Source organism: Sus scrofa, chromosome 1, assembly GCF_000003025.6.
Source record: "Sus scrofa isolate TJ Tabasco breed Duroc chromosome 1, Sscrofa11.1, whole genome shotgun sequence".
Classification (NCBI taxonomy): Eukaryota; Metazoa; Chordata; class Mammalia; order Artiodactyla; family Suidae; genus Sus; species Sus scrofa.
This window is the reverse complement of record NC_010443.5, coordinates 112,563,729-112,590,654: the sequence shown is the minus strand read 5'-3', so window position 1 is coordinate 112,590,654 and position 26,926 is coordinate 112,563,729. Positions and strand designations below refer to the sequence as shown.

The window sequence follows — 26,926 nt, the reverse complement described above, 5'->3', positions numbered from 1 at the left end:
GACGTCGTTTTTTCAAGGAGGCTGGTCTCTTCTCTCTGCTCGTGTGGATTTAGGCCACGCACTTACCCTGTGGTCAGATCTCCTGTAGCTGAGCTTCTTGAAGGCAGATGCACAGCACATAGTAGGCCAGCAGTAAAGGGTTTCTTGAATTGAACTGGCAGTAATGGAGAGCTGATGATATACTGAGAGTTGTAACCCTCTTGAAAGCAAAGACATCATGATGATATCTTGTTCCAAAGTGACAAATTAGGGAACATTTCTGACTCTACAGAGGGATTGTTTTTCTAGGGCTTCATCACAGAAATCCTTTAAATAGTAAGCTCTCCAATGCCTTCTGTTTTCACATAACTTTTTAGTAACATGAATATTGTGTTAAGCTCAGGCATAATTCTTCTCTGTGATATTCAAAGAGAATACTTCTAATACAATATCTTATTCATCTGCCTAAAAATTCTGCAAGTTAAATGTGCTTTTCTTATTTCTAAGCATTAAAACACACACAAACACACACACGCACACACATATACACTTTTTTTCTGGTTATAAAAGTAATGTAAGCCCATTGTGGAAAATACAAAAGAGGGGCATCGATCATAGTGTAACCCTAGAGATAAGCAAGGCATTAATATTCTAGTATTATTTTTTATGTACCTTATACATGGTCAGAATCGTGCTGTGTATTTATTTCGTACCTTTTTATTTTGCTTAATATTAAATTGTACACATTTTCTCTTGTTTCTAAAAGCTCTCCATGAACCTCTTACTGGTTGCATAATAAGTACCATGTAGATACCTAGTGAGATACTTGGTGTATGCTTCATACTGTGAACACATCTTTGTGCATTCATTTTTATCATTTTAAAAATTATTTCCTTTAAGATAAATTTCAAGAACTAGAGGTACTGGGTCAAAGATTATGAACAGTAGGAATATATTTTGAATGATTATGCTCTGGAAAAGCTACATATTATGGAAGGGCTAGCTGTGCATTTCCAATTTTTGATATGTATTTCAATATTATAAATTTAAGATATTTTCTTCTTTAACAGATTAAAATAATGTGATTTAAATTTTAAAATTTTTAAATAGATTTTATATTTTTAGAGAAATTTTGTAAAGTTTCTAAATTTTATAAAATTTTAGATTTATATTTTTAAATAGATTTTATATTTTTAGGTTCATAGCAAAACTGAGAAAATGCAGAGTTCTCACATACAGACTTCCTGTCCCTGTACACACACAGCTTCCCCCATGTACATATCCACAGCTCAGTGGTGCATTATAATGGTATGGTTTTTGTCTCCTATTTCTTTGCTTAGAGAAAGGTTGAAACTTAAAAAAAATGTTTAGGGAGTTCCCTGGTGGCTTAGTGGGTTAAGGATCTGGTGTTGTCACGATGTGGCTCAGGTTCCTGCTGTGGCATGGGTTTGATTCCTGACTTGGGATCTTCTGCAAGCCTTGGGTATGGCCAAGATTTTTTTTTTTTTTTTTTTTTTTGGCTTTTTAGGGCCACACCTGCAGCATATGGATGTTCATTCCCAGGCTAGGGGTCGAACCAGAACTACAGCTGCAGGGCACAGCCACAGCAAGGTGGGATCCGAGCCACTCTATGACTCATACCATAGCTCATGGCAATGCCGGATCCTTAACCCACTAAGTGAGGCCAGGGATTGAACCTGCATCCTTATGGATCCTAGTCAGGTTCACTACTGCTGAGCCATCATGGCAACTCTTCCAAAATTTTTTAAAATTTATTTTTAATTGAAGTATAGTTGATTTATAATATGTCATTCTCAGGAATACAGCATAGCAATTCAGTCATATATATATATTCTTTTTCAGAATCTTTTCCTTTATAGGATATTACAAAATATTGAGTATCATTCCCTGTGCTATAGAGCAGATCCTTGTTGGTTAAGGTGGAACCTTTTAAAAATGTGTTAATTATTTTTAGCACCTCTTTTGTGAATTGCTGTTCATGTTCTTTGCCTAGTGACTTTTTTTGATTAATGAACTTGAATGATATGATTGACTGGAGCCTTTGTCCTGTCTGTGGTGCCTAATTCAGTGTGTCTCCAGGGGTGGCCTGTGAACCGTCTGCATTTCTGAGCCTTCTCCTTCACTTCAGTTCCCTAGGAGTGGGGCCCAGGCACTTGTGTGTTGAACAAATCACCTGGGGATCCTTACACACGCCAAAGATGACTGAGAACCTATGGTCCTCTTTTTTTTTTTCTCCTTTTGGCCACACCCATTGCTTTTACAAGTTCCTGGGCCAGGGATTGAACTCATACCATGGCAGTGACCTAAGCCATAGCAGTGATAATGCTGGATCCTTAACTGCTGAGCCACTAGGAAACTCCAAGAACCTATAGTCTTAAAACCTCATTTTAAACAAAGATTTGAAGCATTAAGTAAAAAAAAAAAAAAAAAAGGTATGACTTTCTATGAATGGTAACTATTAAGCATTATTTCCTATTAAAAGAGAAAGAGCTCACCAGCGGCTTCTCATCAGTGGGAGAGTGTCAGAACCAGATTAGTCAGATCTCCAGTTTTCTTGTAAGAATATGTTCCGATGACTAACATTTTATCATTCACAGGTGATTGTAACTGGTTTGCATTTGTCTATTCTTCTGTTGAGCAGGTTCATTCATAAAAATCTGGAAACTACAGCAAATAGTCTAGCAGTTCCAAATTCCTTTCAATGAAATATTTTTTTTTACTGTCACTTGTCAGTATCACTCCATCTATAGTCACTGCAGCCAGGTTTCCAATAAAGTAAACACAGAATCCTTACATCCTAATTTTTGCTTTTTACCAGGAAGCTTGAAAATCCTAAAATAAGTGTACTTTTCTGCATATATGTTATACTTAAAAAAAGAGTTGATAGAAGGGAGAACAAAAACAATTTATGCAGGCATAATTATATTGTCTCTTAGGGCTTCCCTGTTCATTTGCAAATTGGACTGCAAATTGTCAGTATATCAGAAATCATCAGATTTCTAGGAGTTCCTGTTGTGGCTCAGTGGTTAACAAATCCGACTAGGAACCATGAGGTTGTGGGTTCGATCCTTGGCCTTGCTCAGTGGGTTAAGGATCTGGCATTGCCATGAGCTGTGGTGTAGAGGCTTGGATCTCATGTTGCTGTGGCTGTGCTGTAGGCCTGCAACTACAGCTCTGATTCGACCCCTACTCTGGGAACCTTCATATGCTGTGGTTGCGGCCCTAAAGGAAGACCAAAAAAAAAAAAAAATCATCACATTTCCAGAAATAAATGGTAACAAGTAGTTACAGGTGAATGTATCTCTAAACCCCTAGATTGGTACGGGAGGTAATGGGAAGGGGGTGACTTAGTGGGCTTTCCTTCTGTTCTCAATTCCAGTGCCACCTTCCTAAATAGCTGGGATAGGCAGCAGGCAGGGCTGGGGGAGCCAGGAGTGGCCTGACCTGGGAGAGCCTGGGAGTGAGGTCCTGGACACCCCATTCTAGGAGGCAGAGAGGGAAGGCTTATCTCACTGCCCTGCATCATGTGACTGAGCTGCTCTCCCGCCCTCGTGAAGGTGGGGGTGGGGGTGGGGGTGGGGAGGGGGATGCTGTAGAGATGATTGCATCCCCGTGGACTCCAGACTGGGAGGTCTGTGGAGAGCAGGACATAGAGATGCTTCTTCCTGGACACTGACTCTGTGATCTCAGTGGCTGCACTTCCAGCTCATAAACTTTTTCCTCTACACCCAGGACTGCCTATTTCATCTCACTCCCGTGAGCAGAGAATAAATAGAAACATCATACCTAAGGGGGCTCAGCAGTCAGAGGGAGGAAGAATAAGTACAGCTCTTAGAACAGACCCAAATGAAATAGGAAACAAGTGGATCTTGAGTGAAAGATAATTAGGGACTGAATGTCTTAATGTTACAGACTGAATGTTTGTGTCCCCCTCAAATTTATATGTTGAAGCTCTAGCCCCCATTTAGAGGTGGGGCCTTTGGACTACTGCCCAAATGTTTATGATGAGGTCATGAGGGTGGGCCCGTTATGATGGGCTTTAGTGCTCTTATAAGAAGAGGGAGAGAGGAGTTCCTATTGTGGCTCAGTGGTAATGAGCCCAACTCGTATCCATGAGGATGCAGTTTCAATCCCTGGCCTCGCTTGGTGGTTTAAGTATTCTGCATTGCAGTGGCTGTGGTGTAGGCTGGCAACTGCAGCTCCAAATCGATCCCTAGTCTGGAAACTTTCATATGCCTTGGGTGTGGCCCTGAAAAGCAAAAAACAAACAAACAAAAGCTTTTTTTAAAAAATGAAGACAAAATTCTTACGAGTATCTAGACATAAGGAGCCATGGTCACTTAGAGAGAAACAAACATCAGCTTTCTAGTCAGCCTCGAAGTTCACTGGGAGAAGTTCATTCTCAAAGTTCATTCTTTAGGTCAAGAATTCTATACCCTTTCAGTTTATCACCCACCCTTCAGACTGAGAGAGGATGGTTATAAAAATGGTGGGGTTCCAGAGCCTTTCATCCCAGTGCCTGGTCTGAGGAACATGTTCGAGGAAGGCCTCCAGGATGCAGTGACTGTGTACAGAGACCCTGAGATGCGGAAAATGAAATTGAGAAGCACAAAGGTGACTGGTGATTCTTAGAAAAAGACCTGTTACTTCATGTAAATGGATATCGATAAATGTCTAGGACTGGGTAACAGAAGTGTTTTTTTTGTTTGTTTGTTTGTTTGTTTTTTAAGTAATTGAAAAAGAAGGAACATTCTAGTCCTGGACTTTTGTTTGTTGGAAGTTTTTAAATCACAGTTTCAATTTCAATACTTGTGATTGGTCCATTCATCTTTTTTTTTTTTTTTTTTTTTTTTTGTCTTTTGTCTGTTGTTGTTGTTGCTATTTCTTGGGCCGCTCCCGCGGCATATGGAGGCTAGGGGTTGAATCGGAGCGGTAGCCACCGGCCTACGCCAGAGCCACAGCAACATGGGATCCGAGCCGCGTCTGCAACCTACACCACAGCTCACGGCAACGCTGGATCGTTAACCCACTGAGCAAGGGCAGGGACTGAACCCGCAACCTCATGGTTCCTAGTCGGATTCGTTAACCACTGCACCACGACGGGAACTCCTCCATTCATCTTTTATATTTCATCTTGGTTTAGTCTTGGAAGATTGTACTTTTCTAAGAATTTGTCCATTTCTTCTTGGTTTTCCATTTTATTGGCATATAGTTGCGTATAGTAGTCTCTTATGATCCTTTGAATTTCTGTGATGTCCGTTGTTACTTCTCCTTTTTCATTTCTAATTTTATTGATTTGAGTCCTCTCTCTTTTTTGCTTGATAAGTCTGGCTAGGGGTTTATCAATTTTGTTGATCTTTTCAAAGAACCAGCTTTTCATTTCATTGATCTTTTCTATGGTTTTCTTTGTTTCTATTTCATTGATTTCTGCTCTGATCTTTATGATTTCTTTCCTTCTACTAACTTTAGGTCTTGTCTGTTCTCCTCTCTCGAGCTGCTTTAGATGTAAAATTAGCTTGTTTATTTGAGCTTTTTCTTGTTTCCTGAGGTGGGCTTGTATTGCTATAAACTTTCCTCTTAGAATGGCTTTTGCTGCATCCCTTAGGTTTTGGAGTGTCATATCTTTGTTGTCATTTGCTGCTAGGTATTTTTTGATTTCCTCTTTGATTTCTTCAGTGATCCATTGGTTGTTTAGTAGCATGTTGTTGAGTCTCCACGTGTTTGTGTTTTTTGCAGATTTTTTCTTGTTGTTGATTTCCAATTGTATAGCGTTGTGGTCGGAAAAGATGCTTGATATGATTTCAATTTTCTTAAAGTTACTGAGGTTTGATTTGTAGCCCAGGATATGATCAATCTTAGAGAATGTTCAATGTGCACTTGAGAAGAATGTGTATTCTGTTGCTTTTGGATGCAATGTCCTATAAATATCAAGTCCATCTGGTTTAATGCTTCATTCAGGGCCTGTGTTTCCTTATTGATTTTCTGTCTGGATGATCTGTCCATTGCTGTAAATGGGGTGTTAAAGTCCCCAACTATGATTGTGTTATTGTCCATTTCTCCTTTTAAGGTTGTTAGCAGTTGCCTTATATATTGTGGTGAGCCTATGTTGGGTGCATAGATAATTTAAAATTATTCTATCTTTTTCTTGGATTGATCCTTTGATCATTATGTAATGTCCTTCTTTGTCCCTTAAAATATTCTTCATTTTAAAGTCTATTTTGTCTGATATGAGTATACTCCAGCTTTCTTTTGGTCCCCGTTTGTGTGAAATATTTTCTTCCATCCTCTCACTTTCGATTTGTATGTGTCCCTAGAAGTGAAGTGGGTCTCTTGAAGACAGCATATATATGGATCTTGTTTTTGTATCCATTCAGCAAGTCTATGTCTTTTGGTTGGGGTGTTTAGTCCATTCACATTTAAGGTAATTATTGATATGTATGTTCTTACTGCCATTTTATTAATTACTTTGGATTTGTTTTTGCTGCTCTTTTTTCTTTCCTTCTTCTCTTGCTCTTTTCTGCCTATAAAAGTTCCTTTAGTATTTGTTGTAAGGCTGGTTTAGTATTGCTGAATTCTCTCAGCTTTTGCTTATCTGTGAAGATTTTGATTTCTCCTTCAAATCTGAATGAGAGCCTTGCTGGGTAGAGTAATCTTGGTTGGAGGTTTTTTCCTTTCATCACATTGAGTATATCATCCCACTCCAGAAGGGACATTCTAACAAGCAAAATTCTATCGCACCTGTGGCATGTGGAAGTTGCCAGGCTAGCAGTCGAACCAAAGCTGCAGCTGCCGACCACAGCCACAGCCACGGTATCTCCAGATCCAAGCTGCAGTTTACAGCAATGCCGGGCCAGATCCTTAACCCATTGATGGAGGCAAGGGATCAAACTCACATCCTTATGGAGACTATGTCAGGTCCTTAACTCACTGAGGCACAATGGAAACTCCCTACAAGCAAAATTCTAATTGTATCTTAACTAGAAGTATAGAGTTATTTTAGCTAAGCCTAATTGGTGGGGGGAGAGTGGGGGTAGGGTGGGGGAATAAAATTCTTTCCAATCAAGTTATCTGGGTTTAAAAGTGAAGGAGGGGAGGTGTGAAGGTGTGCTGAGTGTCTGGTGTGGAGGAGAGGAGTGCTGTACAAGAATGGGGCCTGAAGGAGGTGAGTCTGTGGTTACGAATGTTGGGAAAGGAAGGCAGCCATTCATGGACTAGCATTGTCTAGGAACATTCCCTAGTTATTAACAAGGAGAGAAAAGAAAATGAATGGTAACCTGATTAAACCAGTCAAGGTAGAGGAAAGGAGAAAGGAAACAACAACAAAAAGCAATAGAAATTGTAAATCTAAAGTGAGATGAGTTCCTGTCATGGCTCAGTGGTTAATGAATATGACTAGGAACCATGAGGTTGTGGGTTCGATCCCTGGCCTCGATCAGTGGGTTAAGGATCCATCATTGCCATGAGCTGTGCTGTAGGTTGCAGATGTGGCTCAGATGTCGCGTTGCTGTGGCTTGGTGTAGGCTGGCAGCTGTAGCTCTGATTAGACCCCTAGCCTGGGAACCTCCATATGCTGCAGATGCAGCCCTAAAGAAAAGGGGCAAAAAAGAGAAAAATAAATAAATAAAGGAAAATGTCAGTATTATTAAGGAAGAAATTGTTACAATAAGGGAACTTGGTGCTCATCTTTTAAAATTACCATAAAAAAGAATAAAACCAAAAGAAAACAGAAGAGAATTAATCAATACTGAAGCTGAAATCAAAGCAAATCAGAAATTTTAAAAAAAGTAGCTGATGAGAAATAAACTAATGAATACTCACACAAAAAAAAAGTAACTGAAAGGGAAAGGAGAAGAGAAATCAAAAGCTTTATTTTTGACAAGAAGGAGAGAGTGGTCTTGCCGGTGCGCATAGACAGAATACAGGTAGAGGAAGGGGGGGGGGAAAGGATGGGACAAGCAAAGAAATATCTCATGCAACCTCTTGGGGTTCAGGGATCTTCTGTCTGTCTGTCTATCTTTAGGGGTTTCAGATTCTTGGCTGGTTTGGCTGGCAGCCTCATAGCATGGTTTTAACCTCGGGTCCTAGAGCCAGGCTACCTGGATCCATCCTGGTTAGCCACTTGCTTCCCAGGTGATGTTGGGTATATCCATTCAGCTGTTGCTACCTCACTTCCTGAGCTATGACCCAGGGATCCTGGGAGTACCTCCCTCACAGGGTGCCATGTGGATGTGTGTGTGTCAGCGTGCAGTGCAGCCCCAGGCAGCTCCCTGGGCATGCCCGGTAAACATCAGGGGTGTCTTCAGCATCTCCATTGTTCCTTAGCAGATTTCCTAGGAGTGATGCTCCACGAGGTCATGCTTTCCTTGGCTCACTTGATCTTCCAGCAGTTCTGCTTTCATTGAATGTCCTTCCTCTGAGACACCTTCTACCAGTGCAGTATAAATATTGCTATCAAATAGGTATCAGAAAGGTTAGCATTTGCCGCATTAACTGTGTACTAGGCATTGTGCTAAGTGCTGTATGTGCTAAGTGCTTTATCTCATGTAATGTTCCTATAAAGGGGCCTTGGGAGTGTGGTCCCCATTACCATCAACAGATGTGGAAAAGGATGCTCAAAGAACTTGAGACACTTGCCCAGGATCACACAGCTGGAAGAATTAGGATTTGAATCTCTTTGTCTAGTGTCCCTTTCCCCCATTTTTCTTGATTTCTTACTTCCCCAAAGATTGGGGATTGTTCTATTAAAGTAATGACTCTCAAAAGCACCCTGGAGCAAGGGTTAGACCTCTGAACTGTACTCCATGAGTCCAGGCTCCTAGTCTGAACTTTGCCTCTTCCTGCAGTAGGACCTCCATTGAGTCACCTGATACCTGAGCCTCAGTGTTTTTATTGGTAAATGAGGGGTCTTGGTCCAGGTGTGATCTCTGAGGTTGCTCTGTCTAAGCCCTTGGGTGTATGTATGTGTCAGATGACTCTTAAAAAGGAGCCTCTTATGGAGTTCCAGTGGTTGGCTCAGTGGTAACAAACCTGACTAGTATCCATGAGTACGTGGGTTTGATCCCTAGCCCTGCTCAGTGGGTTAAGGATCCAGTGTTGCCATGAGCTGTGGTATAGGTCACAGATGCAGCTTGGGTCCAGCATTGCCGGCGGCTACAGCTCCCATTCCACCCCTAGCCTGGGAACTTCCATATGCCAAGGGTGCGGCCCTAAAAAGACCAAGGAAAAAAAAAAAGGAACCTCTTATAAAAGGAGTTAAACATTCTCGTTTATACTGAAAGTATGAAGTGCTTCTGTGGCAGCATGTGACCGCTCAGCTGACTCTGTTGCCGTTTTTTTGTGTTGTCCAGGTACTCCAGGAGCAGATCCGTGCCCGGGACAACATTAGCTATGGAACTAATTCTGCCTTAAAGACCCTGGAGATGCGGCAGCTCTCTGGCCTGGGAGATCTTCGGGGAAGAGTGGCCAGGTAGGTGGTCAGATGTTCTCGCCTCTGCCCATCAGGAGCTGTTTTTCATCAGCTCCATGGTAGTGGGGAATATGGTCATGAAGCCTCACGGCAAATTCTTTGCCTTTTTCTAGTACATCCTGTCCTTTGCCTAGTAACGTTGGAAATTAGACCTAGTTTTCAGCAGCCCTGGTTTCTTGTGCTTCTGCCCTTGGAACTGTGTGTGCAAGAGGCCATGAGGGGCCTCTGCTAACCTCTGTAACTTGGTAGCTTAAAGTTAGGTTTACTGAGTCCAGAAATACAAAGTTGGAGCATATAGTTTGTGTGTCTTTTTAAAACTTCACCTTTCTGGTCATTCATTTGCATGCAGTTTTCTGAGAGGGTTGGTTCATGATGGATTGTATATTTGCAAAAGGGATCTTCCCCTCAGGATAGTAGGAACAGTGCTATTCCAGTCCCTCAATAGGGAAAAAGTGCTCCTTGGGCTAGCAGCCAGGGAGGGTGTGAGAAATGAAGGATCTCTAAAGTATCTGTGGGCCTCTTCTGCCCTCTACTGCTCTTAAGAGTCAAGCACAAGTGTACATGGGAGCTGTGGAATTAATAGGCAATTTGAATCAGCCCAAGGTGAAAATGAAGGTGGTCTGCAAAAGGCGGGAGCCATAGGATCCAGGGCCTCTTTGGAGCAGACGGGGCCTTAGGGGGTATATGTGCAGACAATACGTGAAGGGCCTGGAATATTGGGCCTGTGTGTTTGTGTCTGCTGCCTGAATGTCAGTCTCATAGCAGAGAGAGCTCCTGGTTGCCACTCTTGTGTGATTTTCTGTCCTCATCTGGGTGAAGGATACCTTGGTGACCCCCCTTTGCTCTCTCTCTCCCTTTGCACTGTCCCTTTCAGCAGTAATCTACTGCTTGTTATTCCCCCAAGGGCCCACGTTCTCCTATATCGTGGCCTTTGCACATGCTGTTCTCGTACTCAGGTTGCCTTTTCCCCTTCTCTTCTAACTTCTCGTCAGCCTTTAAAGTTCGGCTTATTACCTCCTCCAGAAAGTCTTCCTGGATATCCCTTCTCCTGAGCTCCCTGGCACTCTCTGTTCTATCAAGTTTCTCCGCCATGTCTTTATGCCTTGGGGTGGAGCATATTATCATTTCTTTTTGTAACCTGAGCACAGACAACAAGATCTGGAAAACAATAGTCAATGTTTGGATGAATTAATGATTTCTAAAATCATTGTTATTGGACTGAAAAAACTTGAATCTTTTTTTGTGGGCATCTACTGAAAAGAAATCCCAGCTCTGTGGCACCTCTGAAACCTGGGATTTGCTGAAGAGCCTCAGAACTCCAAGGCAGAGTAGGAACTTAGGAAAACTTCAGAGATTTTCCTGGTCACTTTAGTTGCAGATGCAGAGGAAGTGAGGTCATATATTGTAAGAGGCTTAGTGGGTGCATGGGATGGAGTGAATATAGAGCAGGTGGGAACTGTTATTATCTCAGGGACATCGGCACTGAAATTGTCCTTGTAACACTGTCCATTACAAAATGGAGACATTGTGTTGAAATACTTTCAGGAATTTTACATTTTTCTTCTGTAGTTTCTTATTAACTTTTCTACCCAGCTTGTTCCTTCTCTGTAACAAATGCTTTTATTCTGAAATCATCACATAAATGTGTTGTGAGTACCACATAGTTTTGCTTTGTTTGGTGGCTGTATTCATCTTTCTCATGGAATGCTGATGAGACTTTGATCATTGAAATAAACTCACGTGAAATAGAAACTTCTTGGTGAAGTTTTGGCTTTCTTGCATTGGTTATGTCATACTGTTGAAAGAGGATGAACTTTTATTTATTTATTTTGTCTTTTTACCTTTTCTAGGGCTGCTCCCATGGCATATGGAGGTTCCCAGGCTAGGGGTCTAATCAGAGCTACAGCTGCTGGCCTATGCCACAGGCACAGCAACTTGGGATCTGAGCTGAGTCTGCGACCTACACCACAGCTCACGGCAACGCTGGACACTTAACTCACTGAGCAAGGCCAGGGATCGAACCTGAAACCTCATGATTCCTAGTCGGGTTTGTTAACCACTGAGCCATGACGTGAACTCCAAAAGAGGATGAACTTTTAAAGTGATATTGTTAAATTGAACCCACAGCATCATGGTTCCTAGGCAGATTCATTTCCACCACTCCACGATGGGAACTCCCTTTCCTTTCCTTTTTAGAGCAAGTTTCCGTTATTTCTTTAATCAGCCTATATTTATAATGGCTGCTTTGACATTTTTGCCTTTTAAATTTGCCCTCATAGGCAGTTTCTTATGTCTGCACTTCCCCCCGTGCTTATTTCACATTCTCCTGTTCCTTTGTATATCTTATAACTCTTGCTCAAAGCTAGACATTTTAGATAGTATATTGTAGCAATTGTGGATACTGACACCCTCAGGCTTATTTCTGTTGTTTCTTTACTGACTTAGCTAGACTATTTTAGTGATGTCTGTTTCTTCCACAATATGAAGCCTCTGATGTCAGGACTGGTGCCAGTTCAGAGGCTGCATAGTCAGCCTGTGATGATAATGGTTTTCAAAAGGCTCTCAGCGACCTTCTCTTTCCTTCATCTTATTAAGCTGCCTGCTCTGTTGGTGTCACGCCCAAATCTTAGGCTTCATTAATTGGTGGCAGATTGCTTTACTGTTTTTTTTTTTTCTGTTTGCTACCTTTTTTTCCTTTCCAAACATATTACTTTTAATTATTTTTATTGCGTTATTTCACAACCTCGTATTCCTGACATAATTCTTTTTAAAATTGAAGTAGAGTTAATTTACAATGTCATGATAGTTTAAGGTATACAGCACAATGATTCAGTTATGCATATATATATTATGTATTCTTTTTCTTATTCTTTTCCCTTATAGGTTATTATAAGATATTGAGTATAGTTTCCTGGGCGTTAGGGTCTTGTTGGTTATCTATTTGATATATAAGTGTGTATATGTTAATTCCATCCTCCTATCCTTCCCCCTACTTCCTCTTTGGTAACCATAAGTTTGTTTTTTATGTCTCTGGGTCTATTTCTGTTTTGTAAACAAACTCATTTGTGTCTTTTTTTTTCAGATTCCATATATGTGACATCATATGATATTTGTCTTTTCTCTATATGGCTTACTTAGTATGATAATCTCTAGGTCCATCCATATTGCTGCACATGGCATTATTTCATTCTTTTATATGACTGAGTAATAGTTCATTGTATATATTACATTTTCTTCATCCTTTTGTCTGTTGATGGACATTGAGGTTGTTTCCAGGTCTTGGCTATTATGAATAGCGCTGCTGTGAACATAGGGGTGCACGGATCTTTTCAAATTGATGTTTTGTTTGGATATATGCCCAGGAGTGAGATTGCAGGATCATACGGTGACTCTATTTTTAGTTTTTTAAGGAACCTCCATACTGTTCTTCATAATAGTTGCACCAATTTGCATTCCTACCAACAGTGTAGGAGGGCTCCCTTTTCTCCACACCATCTCTGGCACTTATTATTTGCAGACTTTTTGATGATGGCCATTCTGACCAGAGTCAGGTGATATCTCATTGTAGTTTTGATTTGCATTGCTTTAATAATTAGTGATATTGAGCATTTTTTCTTGTGCCTGAATGGCATTGCCATTTAAATGTCATATGCTGCCATGTCACAAGTTATGAGATCTGCCTGAGCATGTTGCCCAAGTCATGTCTCTTGTTAGACCTTTAGGACTCTGGGACTTCTGTTCGGCACACCTTCCTGCCATCGTTGATCAAACAGCCAAATGATAGAGTCATTCTGCCACCTGATGGTCACAACCAAGAAGTGTACTTGGGAAATAACAGCTGCCTAAAGACCTGCAAAGGGAGATTTTGGAATGAGTGCATTATCATCTCATCTATAATATAACATCAGGTTGAAATAGAACAATTGGCCAGATTTACTGCAAGTTCTTGCTGAACTAAAGCTGTTGAGTCATGCCCACAGCTATATTTGAGCTCTGAGGCTATATTCTATGAGTATGTTTTTTGAAGAGAGAGCAATGATGTCTTCGACTTCCTGCTAGTTGGGAGAGCAGTATTGCTTATCCCTTTTTCTTATATATACATTTATTTTGAAATAATTTTAAACTTAAAGAAAATTTGCAGGATTCACCAGTTATTAATATTTTATCCCACTCACTTTATTATTCTTTCATGTATCATTTTTTTTTCCCTGAAACATTTGAGAGTACATTGTTTTTAACATTAGAAGACCAGAGTTGATTTCACTGTGTCTGTGTTCTGATGGGAGGCTTTGATATCCCACCCTGAACCCCTCCCCACATCCTCTGCGTGCACTGCCCCTTTACTTGTTAAGGGACAGAAGCGGTATGTGCTTGTGGTAAACATCATGGAAAGAAGAAAAATGAAGGCTCATCAGGTCCTAGCTTTGTTTTACTCCTTAGAGATAACTCACGTGAACAGTTTTGGCGTCTGTCCTTTTAGACTTTTCTCATGCATAGGTGTAAGATAATAATCTCTCATTATAGTAATATAATGATTTGTAGCTTAAGAATTACCTAACAGTATGATTTAAATTATGCACAGTATTATACATACTGTTCTGCCCTTGTTTCTGTATAACAGTATATTGTGGGCCTCCTTCCAGTATACACACAAATCTGGCATACCTTTTAACTGGATATAAAGTATTCTCGGAGTTTCCGTCGTGGCGCAGTGGTTAACGAATCCGACTAGGAACCATGAGGTTGCGGGTTCGGTCCCTGCCCTTGCTCAGTGGGTTGATGATCCGGCGTTGCCGTGAGCTGTGGTGTAGGTTGCAGACGCGGCTCGGATCCTGAGTTGCTGTGGCTCTGGCATAGGCCGGTGGCTGCAGCTCCAATTCAACCCCTAGCCTGGGAGTCTTCATATGCCGCAGGAACGGCCCAAAGAAATAGCAAAAAGACAAAAAAAAAAAAAAAAAAAAAGTATTCTGATCCATGTATGTACCATAATTTAAAGCATTTAGCCTCTCCTATATCAGTGGAAGTTTACATTGTAGTATTTGTGTTTCCAAGTGGGACACAATATGGAAATCAATCTACAGCTAGTGCAAATCTGTGAGCCACGCACTTTGGGATAATGTTGGAACCTTTCAAGTAACTTCTTCAAACATAGTCTGTCCCTTGAACAGCTTTGTAAAGATGATGAACTGGCTTGATGTAGTGATACCTGGACGTTTCCATCCAATAAGCTTATGTTTGGATTGGAAAACAATACCTTTCTATAATATTTTTGTATTTTATGGATGTTAAAAAACCTCAGATTTCCGCAGATATGATTTAAATAATGTTTTGCTTTAAAATTATGAATTCCGTATTTTTTTAACCATCACTTGTGAAATAGGGATGATTTTTGAGGACTAACTGAAATAATATATGTACTGTGTCTTGTACAGTGCCCGGCATGTAGTAAATGTTTCTTATATTCATTCCTTTGCAAATATTTATGAGCCCCTTGTACATGCAAGGCAATGTAGGGGTTTAATAATGAAAAAGGCAGGTTTTGTTCCTCCTTGCATGTGGTTTATATTCTCTCTAGCAGGAGAGATGGACATTAAACAACTTATTGCAAAGTAATTTAATTTCACCTATGATTCTGATAATCTATTTGTAGATTTTGGGGGGGTTCTATAGAAATGTACATATCATCTGAAAATAATGACAATTTAATTTCTTCTTTTCGGATCTTCATATCCTTAGTCTCTTTTTCTTGTCATCTTGCACTGGCTAAAATTTTTAATACAGTTAAGAAATTATGATATTGGGCATTTCTCATTTTCAATTTTAATGAGAATGCTTCCAGAGTTTCTCCATTTTGGATGGTAATAAACAAGGATTTATCAGATTAAGGACATTTTCTTACATTCCTAATTTTCTAAGAATCTCTCTTATTTGTATCTAGTCTTCTCAAATTTTGTTATTTTTAAATTTGTATGTATTTATTTATTTATTTTTGCTTTTTATGGCCACACCTGCGGCACATGGAGGTTCCCAGGCTAGGTGCCGAATTGGATCTTCAGCTGCCAGCCTACACCACAGCCACAGCAATGTAGGATCTGAGCTGCGTCTGTGACCTACCCCACAACTCATGGCAATGCTGATCCTTAACCCACTGAATGAGGCCAGGGATCAAACCCAAAACCTCATGGTTACTCATTGGATTTGTTTCTGCTTCACCACAACAGGAACTCCTCGATTTTTTTTTTTTGATTGCTTTGGATTTGTTTTTGTTTCTTTTCTTTTCTTTTCTTTTTTTTTTAATTTTCCCACTGTACAGTAAGGGGATCAAGTTATCCTTACATGTATACGTTACAATTACATTTTTCCCCCAGCCTTTCTTCTGTTGCAACATGAGTATCTAGACAAAGTTCTCAATGCTATTTGTTTTTGTTTCTTTTTAATTCCCTTCTTCTCTTGTTCACTCCTCTTCTGGTTTGATGACTATCTTTAGTGTTGTATTTGAGTTGATTTTTCTTATTTGTGTATCAATTGCAGATTTTTGGTTTGCAGTTATTCTGAAGTTTTGATAGAAGAATCTATGTAAATACAAGATTGTTTTAAGTTGTTGGTTTCTTAATTGCAAGTACATCTCCAGTGTCCTGCATTTGTACCCTTTTTCTCACAATTTCTGACTTTGGTGGCATAATTGTGTGTGGATGATTTCATATATACAGTAAAGACTGTATATATACCTTTACTGGTGAGCCTTGTCATTTGCGGAATTTTTGTTTGTGGTTGCAGCCTTTTCTTTTCTGTCTAGAGAAGTTCCTTTAATATTTGTTGTAAAGCTGGTTTAATGTCGAATTCTCTTAGCTTTTGCTTATCTGTGAAGCTTTTGATTTCTCCTGCAAATCTGAATGAGAGCCTTGCTGGCTAAAGTAATCTTGGTTGGAGGTGTCTTCCTTTCATCACCTTAAGTATATCATGCCACTCCCTTCTGGCCTGCAGAGTTTCTGCTGAAAAATCTGCTGATAACCTTATCAGGGTTCCCTTGTATGTTATTTGTTTCATTTCCCTAGCTGCTTTCAAGACTTTCTCTTTGTCTTTAATTTTGGTCAGTTTGATTAATATGTGTCTTGGGTGTTCCTCCTTGGGTTTATTTTATATGGTACTTGTTGCCCTTCCTGGATTTGAGTGAGTGGTTCCTTTCCCATGTTAGGGAAGATTTTGGCTATTATCTCTTGGAATATTTTTTCTGTCCCCTTCTCTCTCTCTTCTCCTTCTGGCACCCCTGTAATATGGATGTTGGTGCGTTTAACATTGTCCCAGAGTTCTCTGAGACTCTCTTCATTTGTTTTCAATCTTTTTTCTCTTTTCTGTTCTGCATCCATAATTTCCACTAATCTGTCCTCCACCTCGCTTATTCATTCTTCTGCCTCCTATGTTCTGCTGTTAGCTGCTTCTAATGAATTTTTTATTTCAGGTATTGTATTTTGCATCTCTTCTTGTTTAAGTTTTATATCTTGTATCTCTTTGCTCATCGTTTCCTATAAATTATCCATTTTTGCCTCCAGTTTATTTCCAATGTCTTGCATCATCTTCAGCATCAACAGTCTAAAGTCTTTTTCCTGGAGGCTGAGAATCTCCTGATCACTTAGCTGTTTTTCTGGGTTTTTTTCTTTCTCCCTCATCTGAGTTATAGTTCTCTGTCTTTACATTTTTATAGGTTTTTGTGTGGTGACCTTTCTACAATAATACAGTTGTAGCCTCTCTTACTTCTGGCATCTGCCCCCCCTTGTGGCTGAAGTCGGTATGGGGGGCTTACTGTAGGCTTCCTGATGGGAGGGACTGATGCCTGCCCACTGGTAGGTGGAGCTGATTCCTACCCCTCTGGTGGGTGGGGCTTTGTTTCTGGGTGAGATTAGAGGTGTGCCTGAGGGGTCTTTAGGCAGCCTGTTTACTGATGGGCAGTGCTGTGATCCCACCTAGCTTGTTGTTTGCCCTGGGGCTTCTCAGCGTTGATGGGTGGGACCAGATTTTCCCAAAATGGCCACCTCCAGAGAAAGGCACGCTGCTGAATGTTTCCGAGAGCTTTGCTTCCAATGTCCTTCTCTTACAACAAGCCACATTCACACCTACTTTCCCAGGATGTCCTCTAAGAACTGCAGTCAGGTTTGACCTAGATTTCTGTGGAGAGTTTGCTTTGCCCTGGGACCCAGTGCACATGAAAGTCCGTGTGCGCCTTTTAAGAATGGGGTCTCTGTTTCCCCCAGTCCTGTGGAGCTCCTGTGCACAAGCCCCACTGGCCTTCAATGCCAGATGCTCCAGGGGCTCTTTCCTCCAGTGCCAGATTCCCACACGTGGGAGTTTCATGTGGGGCTCAGAATTCTCTCTCCTGTAGGTGAGTCTCTGTGAATCAATTACTTTCCAGTCTGTGGGGCTTCTCACCTGGGAGGTATGGGGTTGCTTATATTGCATAGTCCCCCCTCCTACCTCTTGATGTGACCTCCTCTTTGTCTTCTGGGGTAGGATATCTTTTTGAAAGTTTCTGGCCCATTTGGTTGAAGATTGCTCAGCATTTAGTTGTAAATTTTGTTGTTTTTAGGAGAGAAGTTGAGGTCTATTCTTTATATTCCGCCATCTTAACCCCATCTCTCTCAAACTTTTTTTTGTATGTGTTCAAATCATCAGATAATTTTTCTCTTTTAATCTGTTAATGTAAATTTAGCAAGGTGGCTACACATACTAACGTCCAAAAGTCAGTTTCCTTACTGTAAACCAGTAGCAAACAACTAGAAAAGATACTTAAGATGAAGATATCATTTAAAATAAAATCAGAGAATGTGTAATAACTAGGCATATATCTAACAAAAATTGTTCAAGACTTCTACAGGGAAAATTTTTAAACATTTGATTAAGAAATAATAAGAAAACGGGAGTTCCATGGTGGCCTAGCAATTAAAGATTCAGTGTTGTGGCTGTTGTGGCTCAGGTTTGACCCCTGGCCCAGGATAGAACTTCTGCATGCCATGTGTGTGTGGCAAAAAAAAAAAAAGATCCAGGATGCTTCTAAAGATGAATAAGGACAAGAGAATTTTTCTACCAGATAGCAAGACTTGTTATGAAACTGTAGTAATTAAGATGGTATGTTATTGGATTAGTGATAGAGAAATTGGACAGTGGAATAGGAAAGAAAGTCCAGAAATTGGACCATATATATATGGGACTTTAATATATGTCATAGATGACATAGCAAATCAGTGGAGAAAGGAGAGATTGCTTGGTAAACGGAGCTAGAAAATTTATTAATCATATTAAAAAAGATTTATTATTTTTCCTACTTCATACCAGCTACAAAATCCACTCCAGTCGAGTGAAGGACTTAAATGCTGTAGACTAAGGAGTTCCCTTGTGGCACAGCAGGTTAAGGATCTGGTATTGTCACTGTAACAGCTTGGGTCACTGATGTGGCACGGGTTTGATCCCTGGCCCAGAACATCTGCATGCCACAGACACTGCCAAAAAAGAAAAATAAATAAATATAAGACTTTAAATTTTTAGTAGAAAAATATAGATGAAGATCTTTTAGACCTTTAGGTAGGAGAGGGTTTCTTCTTGATGTAAAAGGTTTTGATGGATTTGATTATATTAAAATTTAAAATGTTGCTCATCATTCTTTAAGAAAAAAATAAGTTAAAAATTGAGGAAGCTATTGGATGGTAAAAGGTTATTGTGAAGAATATATGAAAACCTCAGCCATAAAAAAGAACAAAATAATGCCATTTGTAGCAACTTGGGTAGAACTAGAGATTCTCATACTAAGTGAAGTAAATCAGAAAGAGAAAGACAGATATCATATATAGCACTTATATGGGGAATCTAATGTATGGCACGAATGAACCTATCTACAGAATAGAAACAAACTCATGGACATGGAGAACAGACTTGTGTTTGCCAAGGGGGAGGGGGAGAGAGTGGGATGGACTGGAAGTTTAGGGTTAGTAGGTGCAAACTATTGCCTTTAGAATGGATAAGCAATGAGGTCCTGCTGTGTAACACAGGGAACTATATCCAACCACTTGTGACAGAACATGATGGAAGATAATATGAGAAAAAGATTGTATACGTATGTATAACCGGGTCCCTTTGCTGTACTGCAGAAACTGACAGAACATTGTAAATCAAGTATAATTAAAAAAAAAATAAAAAAACACATTTAAACCGTACATGTTGAAAACTGATAGCAAGCAAAGAAGAGTAGCATTGAGGCATTCATGTACTGTAAAATACCAATGTAGATGTTTTATTTATTTTGTCTTTTTGCTGTTTCTTAGGCTGCTCCCGCGGCATATGGAGGTTCCCAGGCTAGGGATCGAATTGGAGCTGTAGCCGCCGGCCTACACCAGAGCCACAGCAATAGGGGATCCGAGCAGCGTCTGCAACCTACACCACAGCTCACGGCAATGCCGGATCCTTAACCCACTGAGCAAGGCCAGGGATCGAACCCGCAACCTCATGGTTCCTAGTCGGATTTGTTAACCACTGAGCCACAACGGGAACTCCCAAACATATTTATTTATTTATTTATTTTGTCTTTTTGCCAATGTAGATGTTTTAAAAAGCATAAGTGAACCTATTTCAAGGAAAAAAAAAGAACATATGAAAACCACATACAAGTTAATAAGAACAATGAAAACATCCCATTATAATGATGGGTAAGAGACATGAACTGACATCTGACCAAAGAAGAAACACATATGGCCAGTAAACCTGTGAAGAGATTCAACCTCATTGTTGATGCTGAAATGAAAATACAAAAACACAACGATGTCTGCTTTTTGCACCCAGTTGATTGGCATCTGAAACATCTGAAAAAGCCAAGCCTTAGAGAGAGTGTACGTGGGCAGGATCTCTTACCCGTTGCTGTGGGAGTATAAATTAGTGGAGTCTGATATTACCTCCCAGTGCTGAGCCTTCACATACTCTGTGATCCATCAGTTTCTGCCCAAGAAAAATTATTGTACTGGCACCACAGGAGGGCATGTTCACAGCAGCATTGTTCACAATAGCAAAATCCTGAAATAACCCAAAGTGCCCAAAGGTGGAAATTTGGACAAATAAATTGTAACAAACAATAGAATGTCATTCCTGTAGTTAAAGTGAATAGCTGCAGTGGTGTATAATAATATAGATGAATCTTAGCAATAAGTAAAAAAATAAGTGTCAAGATACAGCATATAACAATGCCATTTATAAAAGTTGAATTCAACTAAAAAGCACATACACATACTTTTAAGAAATGTATTTGATACACACACACACACACACACACGTGTGTGTATAGGTGCAACACAGTCTTAAAAAGAAAATGAGGGAATGATGACAGGCTTTCAAATGCTTACTTTCATAGAAGTGGTTATTAAAAAATAATTAACTGGTTATACTGAGCCCTGCATGAGAGTGTGTCATGAAACAAGGATTAAAAGATTAATGATAATAAGGATTAATAATGGTAATAATAGTAACATTTAATTATAAGAAGTTCAGCAAAAAAGAAATACGGAGCATCCTGAAAGTGTGCAGTTGCTTTTCCTGATCTGTTCTGGGGGTTCCAGGAAGGAAGTGACTTGTGTGCTTAGCTCTGAGGGATGAAAAGTAACAAGCAGATGAAGAGGTCAGGGAAGAGCACTTTAGGTGGAGAGAACAGCCTGGGTCAATGCCTTGAAGTGGAAAGGAGTGGAGTAAGTTCAAAGCCCTGTAGTGTAATCACTGTGGCCGATTGCAGAGGAAAAAAAGGGACAGAATATAAGAGATGATCCAGGGAGATAGGTGGGTAGGGACCTACTCTTTCTGAGCATTTTATTTTATTTTATTTTGTCTTTTTAGGGCCGCACCGACGGCATATGGAGGTTCCCAGACTAGGGGTCTAATCAGAGCTGTGGCTGCCAGCCTACGCCAGAGCCACAGCAATGTGGGATCCGAGCCGTGTCTGCAACCTACGCCACAGCTCACGGCAAGGGGGACTCCTTTCTGAGCATTTTAAAGGATTTTGTTTTTTTGTCTGAAAACAACAGAAAATTGTTCAAGGAATTTATACAAAATTTAATTGCTTTGATTTTTCTTTGGTCACACTTTTGTTTCTTTGGGGTTAATACCTAGATTGAAAGGTACATAGAAATATATTCAAGTTTCAAGATTTGGGGTATATAACTATCAGGGTGCCTCTAGAAAACTTGTAAAATTTACTTTTCAACTTGTAGTGTGTGATATAGCTTGAGTCTATAAACTTCAACACGAGGCAGTGAACATTAAAAAAGTTTTCTAATAGTGAAAGATAATGTCATAATCGTTGCTTTGTGTCTTTTTTTATGACTATTAAAAATGCATATGTGCAGTTTGGCAGATTGTGTTTTAAAATATTAAAAAATAATTTAGCCAATATTTTATTTTATTTTATTTTATTTTTTATTTTTTATTTTTTTTTGTCTTTCCAGAATCCTCTTTATTTTTTTTTTTTTTTAATTTTATTTTCCCACTGTACAGCAAGGGGGTCAGGTTATCCTTACATGTATACATTACAATTACAGTTTTTCCCCCACCATTTCTTCTGTTGCAACATGAGTATCTAGACATAGTTCTCAATGCTATTCAGCGGGATAGCCAATATTTTAAAAACTTTTTGTCCTAATACATTTTTTTCCTGTTACTTCCAAAAAAGATTGTAAATTATAGCATTTTAACCAAATGATTGAACTAAGCATGTTGTTCAACTTGAAGAAAATGTGAGTCAGTACCAAGTAAGGACTCAAGAAGACTGGAATAAGTGAACTGGTAGCTTAATTTCTTCAGAGTCTACAAAAAATTATATTTTCCAAAATTTTTTCTGTTTGCTCACCATTGTTTCTTGCATCCTACTCCTTCTCTCTGGGTGCTCTTTTCTTGTTACTGAAGTACATTATTTAATGACTTTCAGTATGTGTGTGGGGGTGACACATTTCTTAGTCTTTGTATATCTGAAACTGTCTCTTATTCTTGAGGATAGGTTGTTTTTTTCAATCCTTAGAAGATATTTTTCCACTATCTTCTGATATTTATTGTCTTCTCATATCTATTAATAGTCTTCTGATACCTATTGTGTGCTGTCAATTTTACAGTTAGTCAAAAAATTCATTTTGTCGTTAGTCTCTGGTAGCTTGTAAGATTTTATCATTATCATGGGTTATCTGAATTTCACCATGCTCTGTTAATGTGTACTTATGCCACTTTCAATGCATTGAATATATTGAAACTCATGTGTTTCTGTAGTCTTAGAAAAGTGTCAACATAGGAGTTCCCGTCATGGTGCAGTGGAAACGAATCCGACTAGGAACCATGAGGTTGTGGGTTCGGTACTTAGCCTCTCTCAGTGGGTTAAGGATCCAGCTTTGCTGTGAGCTGTGGTGTAGGTCACAGACGCGGCTCGGATCCCTAATTGCTGTGGCTCTGGCGTAGGCCGGCAGCTGTAGCTCCAGTTTGACGTCTAACCTGGGAACCTCCATATGCCTCGGGTGGGGCCCTAAAAAGACAAAAGACCAAAAAAAAAAAAAAAAGTGTCAACATTCACACCTGAGATACTGCTTCTTTGCCATTCTCTCCATTTATGCTTTTGGAACTCCTCAATTTCTCTGTGACTTATGTTAGTGTCTCTTTGTTGGTCCTCCATCTTTCTTAACTGTTTTTCCTTGTTTTGAATCTCTGTCTTTGCTGCATTCTGAGTGAGCTCTCCTTGCTACTGTCTTCTAATTCCCTGATTCTTGCTACTGTCTCCTTGCTACTGTCTTCTAATTCCCTGATTCTTCCTTTAATCATGTCCAGTCTAAAATTTGTGAGGTCTATTAAGAAAACTGTTTAGTTTATTTCTAGGATTTCTAATATTTTCTCTTATCTGCTTGTTCTTTTTTGCTCTCTCCTTTTTAAAAATAGTTGAGTGTTCTCTTGATGGATGAGTACCTTAAACATATGTATTTTAAAGTCATTTGATCCCAGGTCATACATGTGAATTGAAGGAAAGCTGACAGTAGCAAGAGTAGAGCCACACAAGTTTGGGCTTGTGTCATTTACTTTTGCCTTTAGGCCTGTTAAGCCTGATGTCTATATATGCCTTCCTCTCCAAGACGGAATGCTGCCCATATGCTCACCTCTATAGCCTGGTCTTCATGATGGGCTGCCCAGATTGCATGGTCCCTCACTGACTCCTGCTTAACCATGAAGTCTCTACTAGAACCCAGTAGCAAACTGTCAGCTCCTTCTCCAAGCAGAAATAATTGTCTTGGAACAGGGCAAGACTTTGCTCTCCATTCTTGTGGGGTTATTCTGTGACTGTCCTCTTAGGATTTGACAGAGGCTTCATACCCAGCTTATCAGCCACAGATACCTTGGGCCGCTTTGGAACTGCCAAGCTATAAGGCCCAAGGGCAGAGCAGCTGGGACCAGCTGCAGAGCCTTCCCCTGTTCCGGACTGCACCCAAAGCATCCAGCCTTACAGATGTTTTGGTAAAAGGTTAGGTAAAATCTAAAGAGGCCCTAGACTTGAGAGGATGGAGATGGTACTGCAGACCATATCCGGCTCGTTCGCTCTGTAAGCTTTTTGTAATTGGGCTCTTAACCACATATTCAATTTTGCACTCGTGAGCATCATAAAGCCTTTGTTGCTTTGATGGTTACCCTTCGTCTGATTAAGCAACATCCCTGCGGTTTAACTTAAAAACCATAATGAGAGCAGCTCTGTGAATTCATTCGAATCTCTTTAAAAAGAATGATTCATGGTGCAGTTTCTCTGAGCGGGGTCGTGCACTTTATAGTGTGTAAGGAAGCTTTAGCGCATGTTTTAAAACTTTAATAAGAATTAGCTTTGTTGTTTGCCTGCATAGATGTGACGCCAGCATAGCCAGACTCTCTGCAGAGCACAAAACGACCTATGAGGGGCTCCAGCACTTGAACAAAGAGCAGCAAGCTGCCAAACTTATCTTGGAAACGAAAATCAAGGATGCAGAGGGACAGGTATGACCTGTTTCAGGTAGCTTTTTGAAAGTGGGCAGTAGGTTATCTAAGAATAATATACTGTTGATTATTTCCTGCAAGAGAAACTAGGTGGGGCCCCCAGCATAAGCACATCTGTTCTTCTTCCTCCTTCCATTTCACTGGAGTGGCCCTTCATAAGTATGGCAACCAAAATGCCAAGTTTTTTTTTTTTTTTTTTTTCAGTACAATCCTCATTTTAAAGATTCTTTCCCCAGAGTTCCCATTGTGGTGCAGTGGTTAACGAATCCTACTAGGAACCATGAGGTTTCAGGTGCGATCCCTGGCCTCGCTCACTGGGTTAAGGATCCAGCGTTGCCATGAGCTGTGGGTTAGGTCACAGACACAGCTCGGATCCTGCATTGCTGTGGCTGTGGTTTAGGCCAGCAGTTATAGCTCCAATTCAATCCCCAGCCTAGGAACCTCCATATGCTGTGGGTGCAGCCCTAGAAAAAGACAAAAAAGAATAATAATAATAATAATAAAGATTCTTTCCCCTTATTCATCAAACAATTAATGTGTTCCAGAATTCTAAATTACATCTCCAAAACTACCTCTTACACAGTAAGAGTAAGTAACCAAAGCATTGTTTTACATGCCGCTCTTCCCAATTTTGGGTTCAGAAAATAGTTACCATATTCATGAAATTTGTGGGCTGCCTCATCACATAGTTTGTAGATGGGAAAAGATTAGAACAAAGCTAGAGGATAGGCTGGCTAAAAACCTTTGGAGTATGTCACCTTGAAATTAAGAGATCAGTTTCCCAAAGCGCAACCCTTGGCATCTCACCATTTGTTTTCTGGCTACTTAGAAGTTTCCCTTTGCTATAACGGGGCCCATCTTCTAGGATGTTTCCTCTAATGTCTATTTGATTGCTCTTCCTATTTAAACAGAGACTATTCCAGTAAAATGCTGTATTTAGTAAATTTATTGGATTAAACGTACTTGTGTCCCAGCTACCTCCACTAAGAATCTAAAGGTCTTTATGTAAAAGTAGGTATTACAAAACCATGAAAAAAAAGAATTAACTGAAATGAGAAACCCAATAATTTTCATTAAGGAAAAGTGATGACAGAATTATTAGATCAGAAAAGAGATGCTGAGGATACACTAAGCTTTCCAGCAGCCAAACCAAGTGAAAATCACATAGAAATCTATGAAAAGAGACCTACATTTTCTTTGCTCTGGATCTGATAAATACTTATTACATGAATCTTGAAGTCAGGAACATTGAACATCATAATTTTTGTAGACAATAAAGTCATTTCATATAGGACTAGTTTATATTAAATTTTAGTAAAAAGACAAGGGAAGAGGTAAGTAGTGGGAGAAAGGAGTAAGAGGGGTTATAGTTTAAAAATTATATTTTATGGTAATGTAACTTGATACGGAGGTAAATCTGGGACCTTAATGAATTTTGTAAGTGATAAGAATTCCATTTTCTATGACTAGCAGCCACACTAATGGTAAAAAATCCAAGGTAAAATGACTTATATTTGGGCCAGCAAGTGGGAGTAGTGAGCCCGGGCAGGATCTGGGCTTGCCCATCAGGGATCTGTAGCTAAGTGCTCAGTGCTTAAGGAATAGTTTGGCAGTGTGACTGGTCTTGATTTTTGATGGCTGTGTTATGAAAGAAAATGGAAGTGGAGAGATGAAGTGGACTCCCAAATGGATTTATTAAATTAGGTTGAAGTGAATGCCATTGACTGAAATACAGCTTCCTAATGTGTTCTGAAATTACCTCTGGAAAAGTCTGATATGATCTTTACAAGCGAGGTTTCTTTTCTAGATTTCTCAGCTTTTGAACAGAGTGGACTTGTCAATATCAGAGCAAAGCACCAAACTGAAGATGTCGCACAGAGACAGTAACCATCAACTTCAGCTTTTGGATACTAAGTGAGTCATCAACTTAGAAACAGTTGTTTTGGTTGAAGTTCTTTATGAGCTTACTCATTACTATAATTTTTTCCTTTTTTTAAAAAAAAATTATTGCACAAAGTGAAAACCATAATGGAAGTTCACAGGAAAAGTTTCCTTGTAGCATGTTGCCACTTCACCTTCCTAATTATTGTTTTTAGTGATTGGACAAGAATCCATCTATTCATCTAATAAATAGTTCTCAAACATGGCCAAAGATCCAGTGGTGAAGAGTAATAGGCTCTGTTCTTACCCTCGTGGAGTTGATAGTGTAGGGAGTTGATGGATATTGATCAAATAATGAGCTGAGTGCTTGCTGTATTTTTTTTCTTAATGAATTTTATTACATTTATAGTTGTACAACAATCGTCACAACCAAATTTTATAGCATTTCCATCCCAAACCCTCAGTGCATCCCCCCACCCCCAACCTTCTCTCATTTGGAAACCATAAGTTTTTCAAAGTCTGTGAGTCAGTATCTGTGCTGCAAAGAAGTTCACTTTGTCCTTT

General features: G+C 39.8%; 1 protein-coding gene across 5 annotated transcripts in view; it reads left to right on the top strand.

Moving 5' to 3' along the window:
• The window catches only part of FAM81A (family with sequence similarity 81 member A), a 129,416-nt gene that overhangs the window by 87,021 nt on the left and 15,469 nt on the right, over window positions 1-26,926 (top strand). For 4 of the 5 annotated variants that reach the window (XM_005659549.3, XM_001928540.5, XM_021073520.1 and 1 more), the window contains exons 4-6: window positions 9,348-9,466; window positions 24,352-24,481; window positions 26,289-26,395. In XM_005659549.3, the coding sequence (XP_005659606.1) occupies window positions 9,348-9,466; window positions 24,352-24,481; window positions 26,289-26,395 (356 nt within the window). The remainder of the gene's footprint in view (window positions 1-9,347; window positions 9,467-24,351; window positions 24,482-26,288; window positions 26,396-26,926) is intronic. The other variant, XM_021073534.1, reaches the window with a different exon arrangement.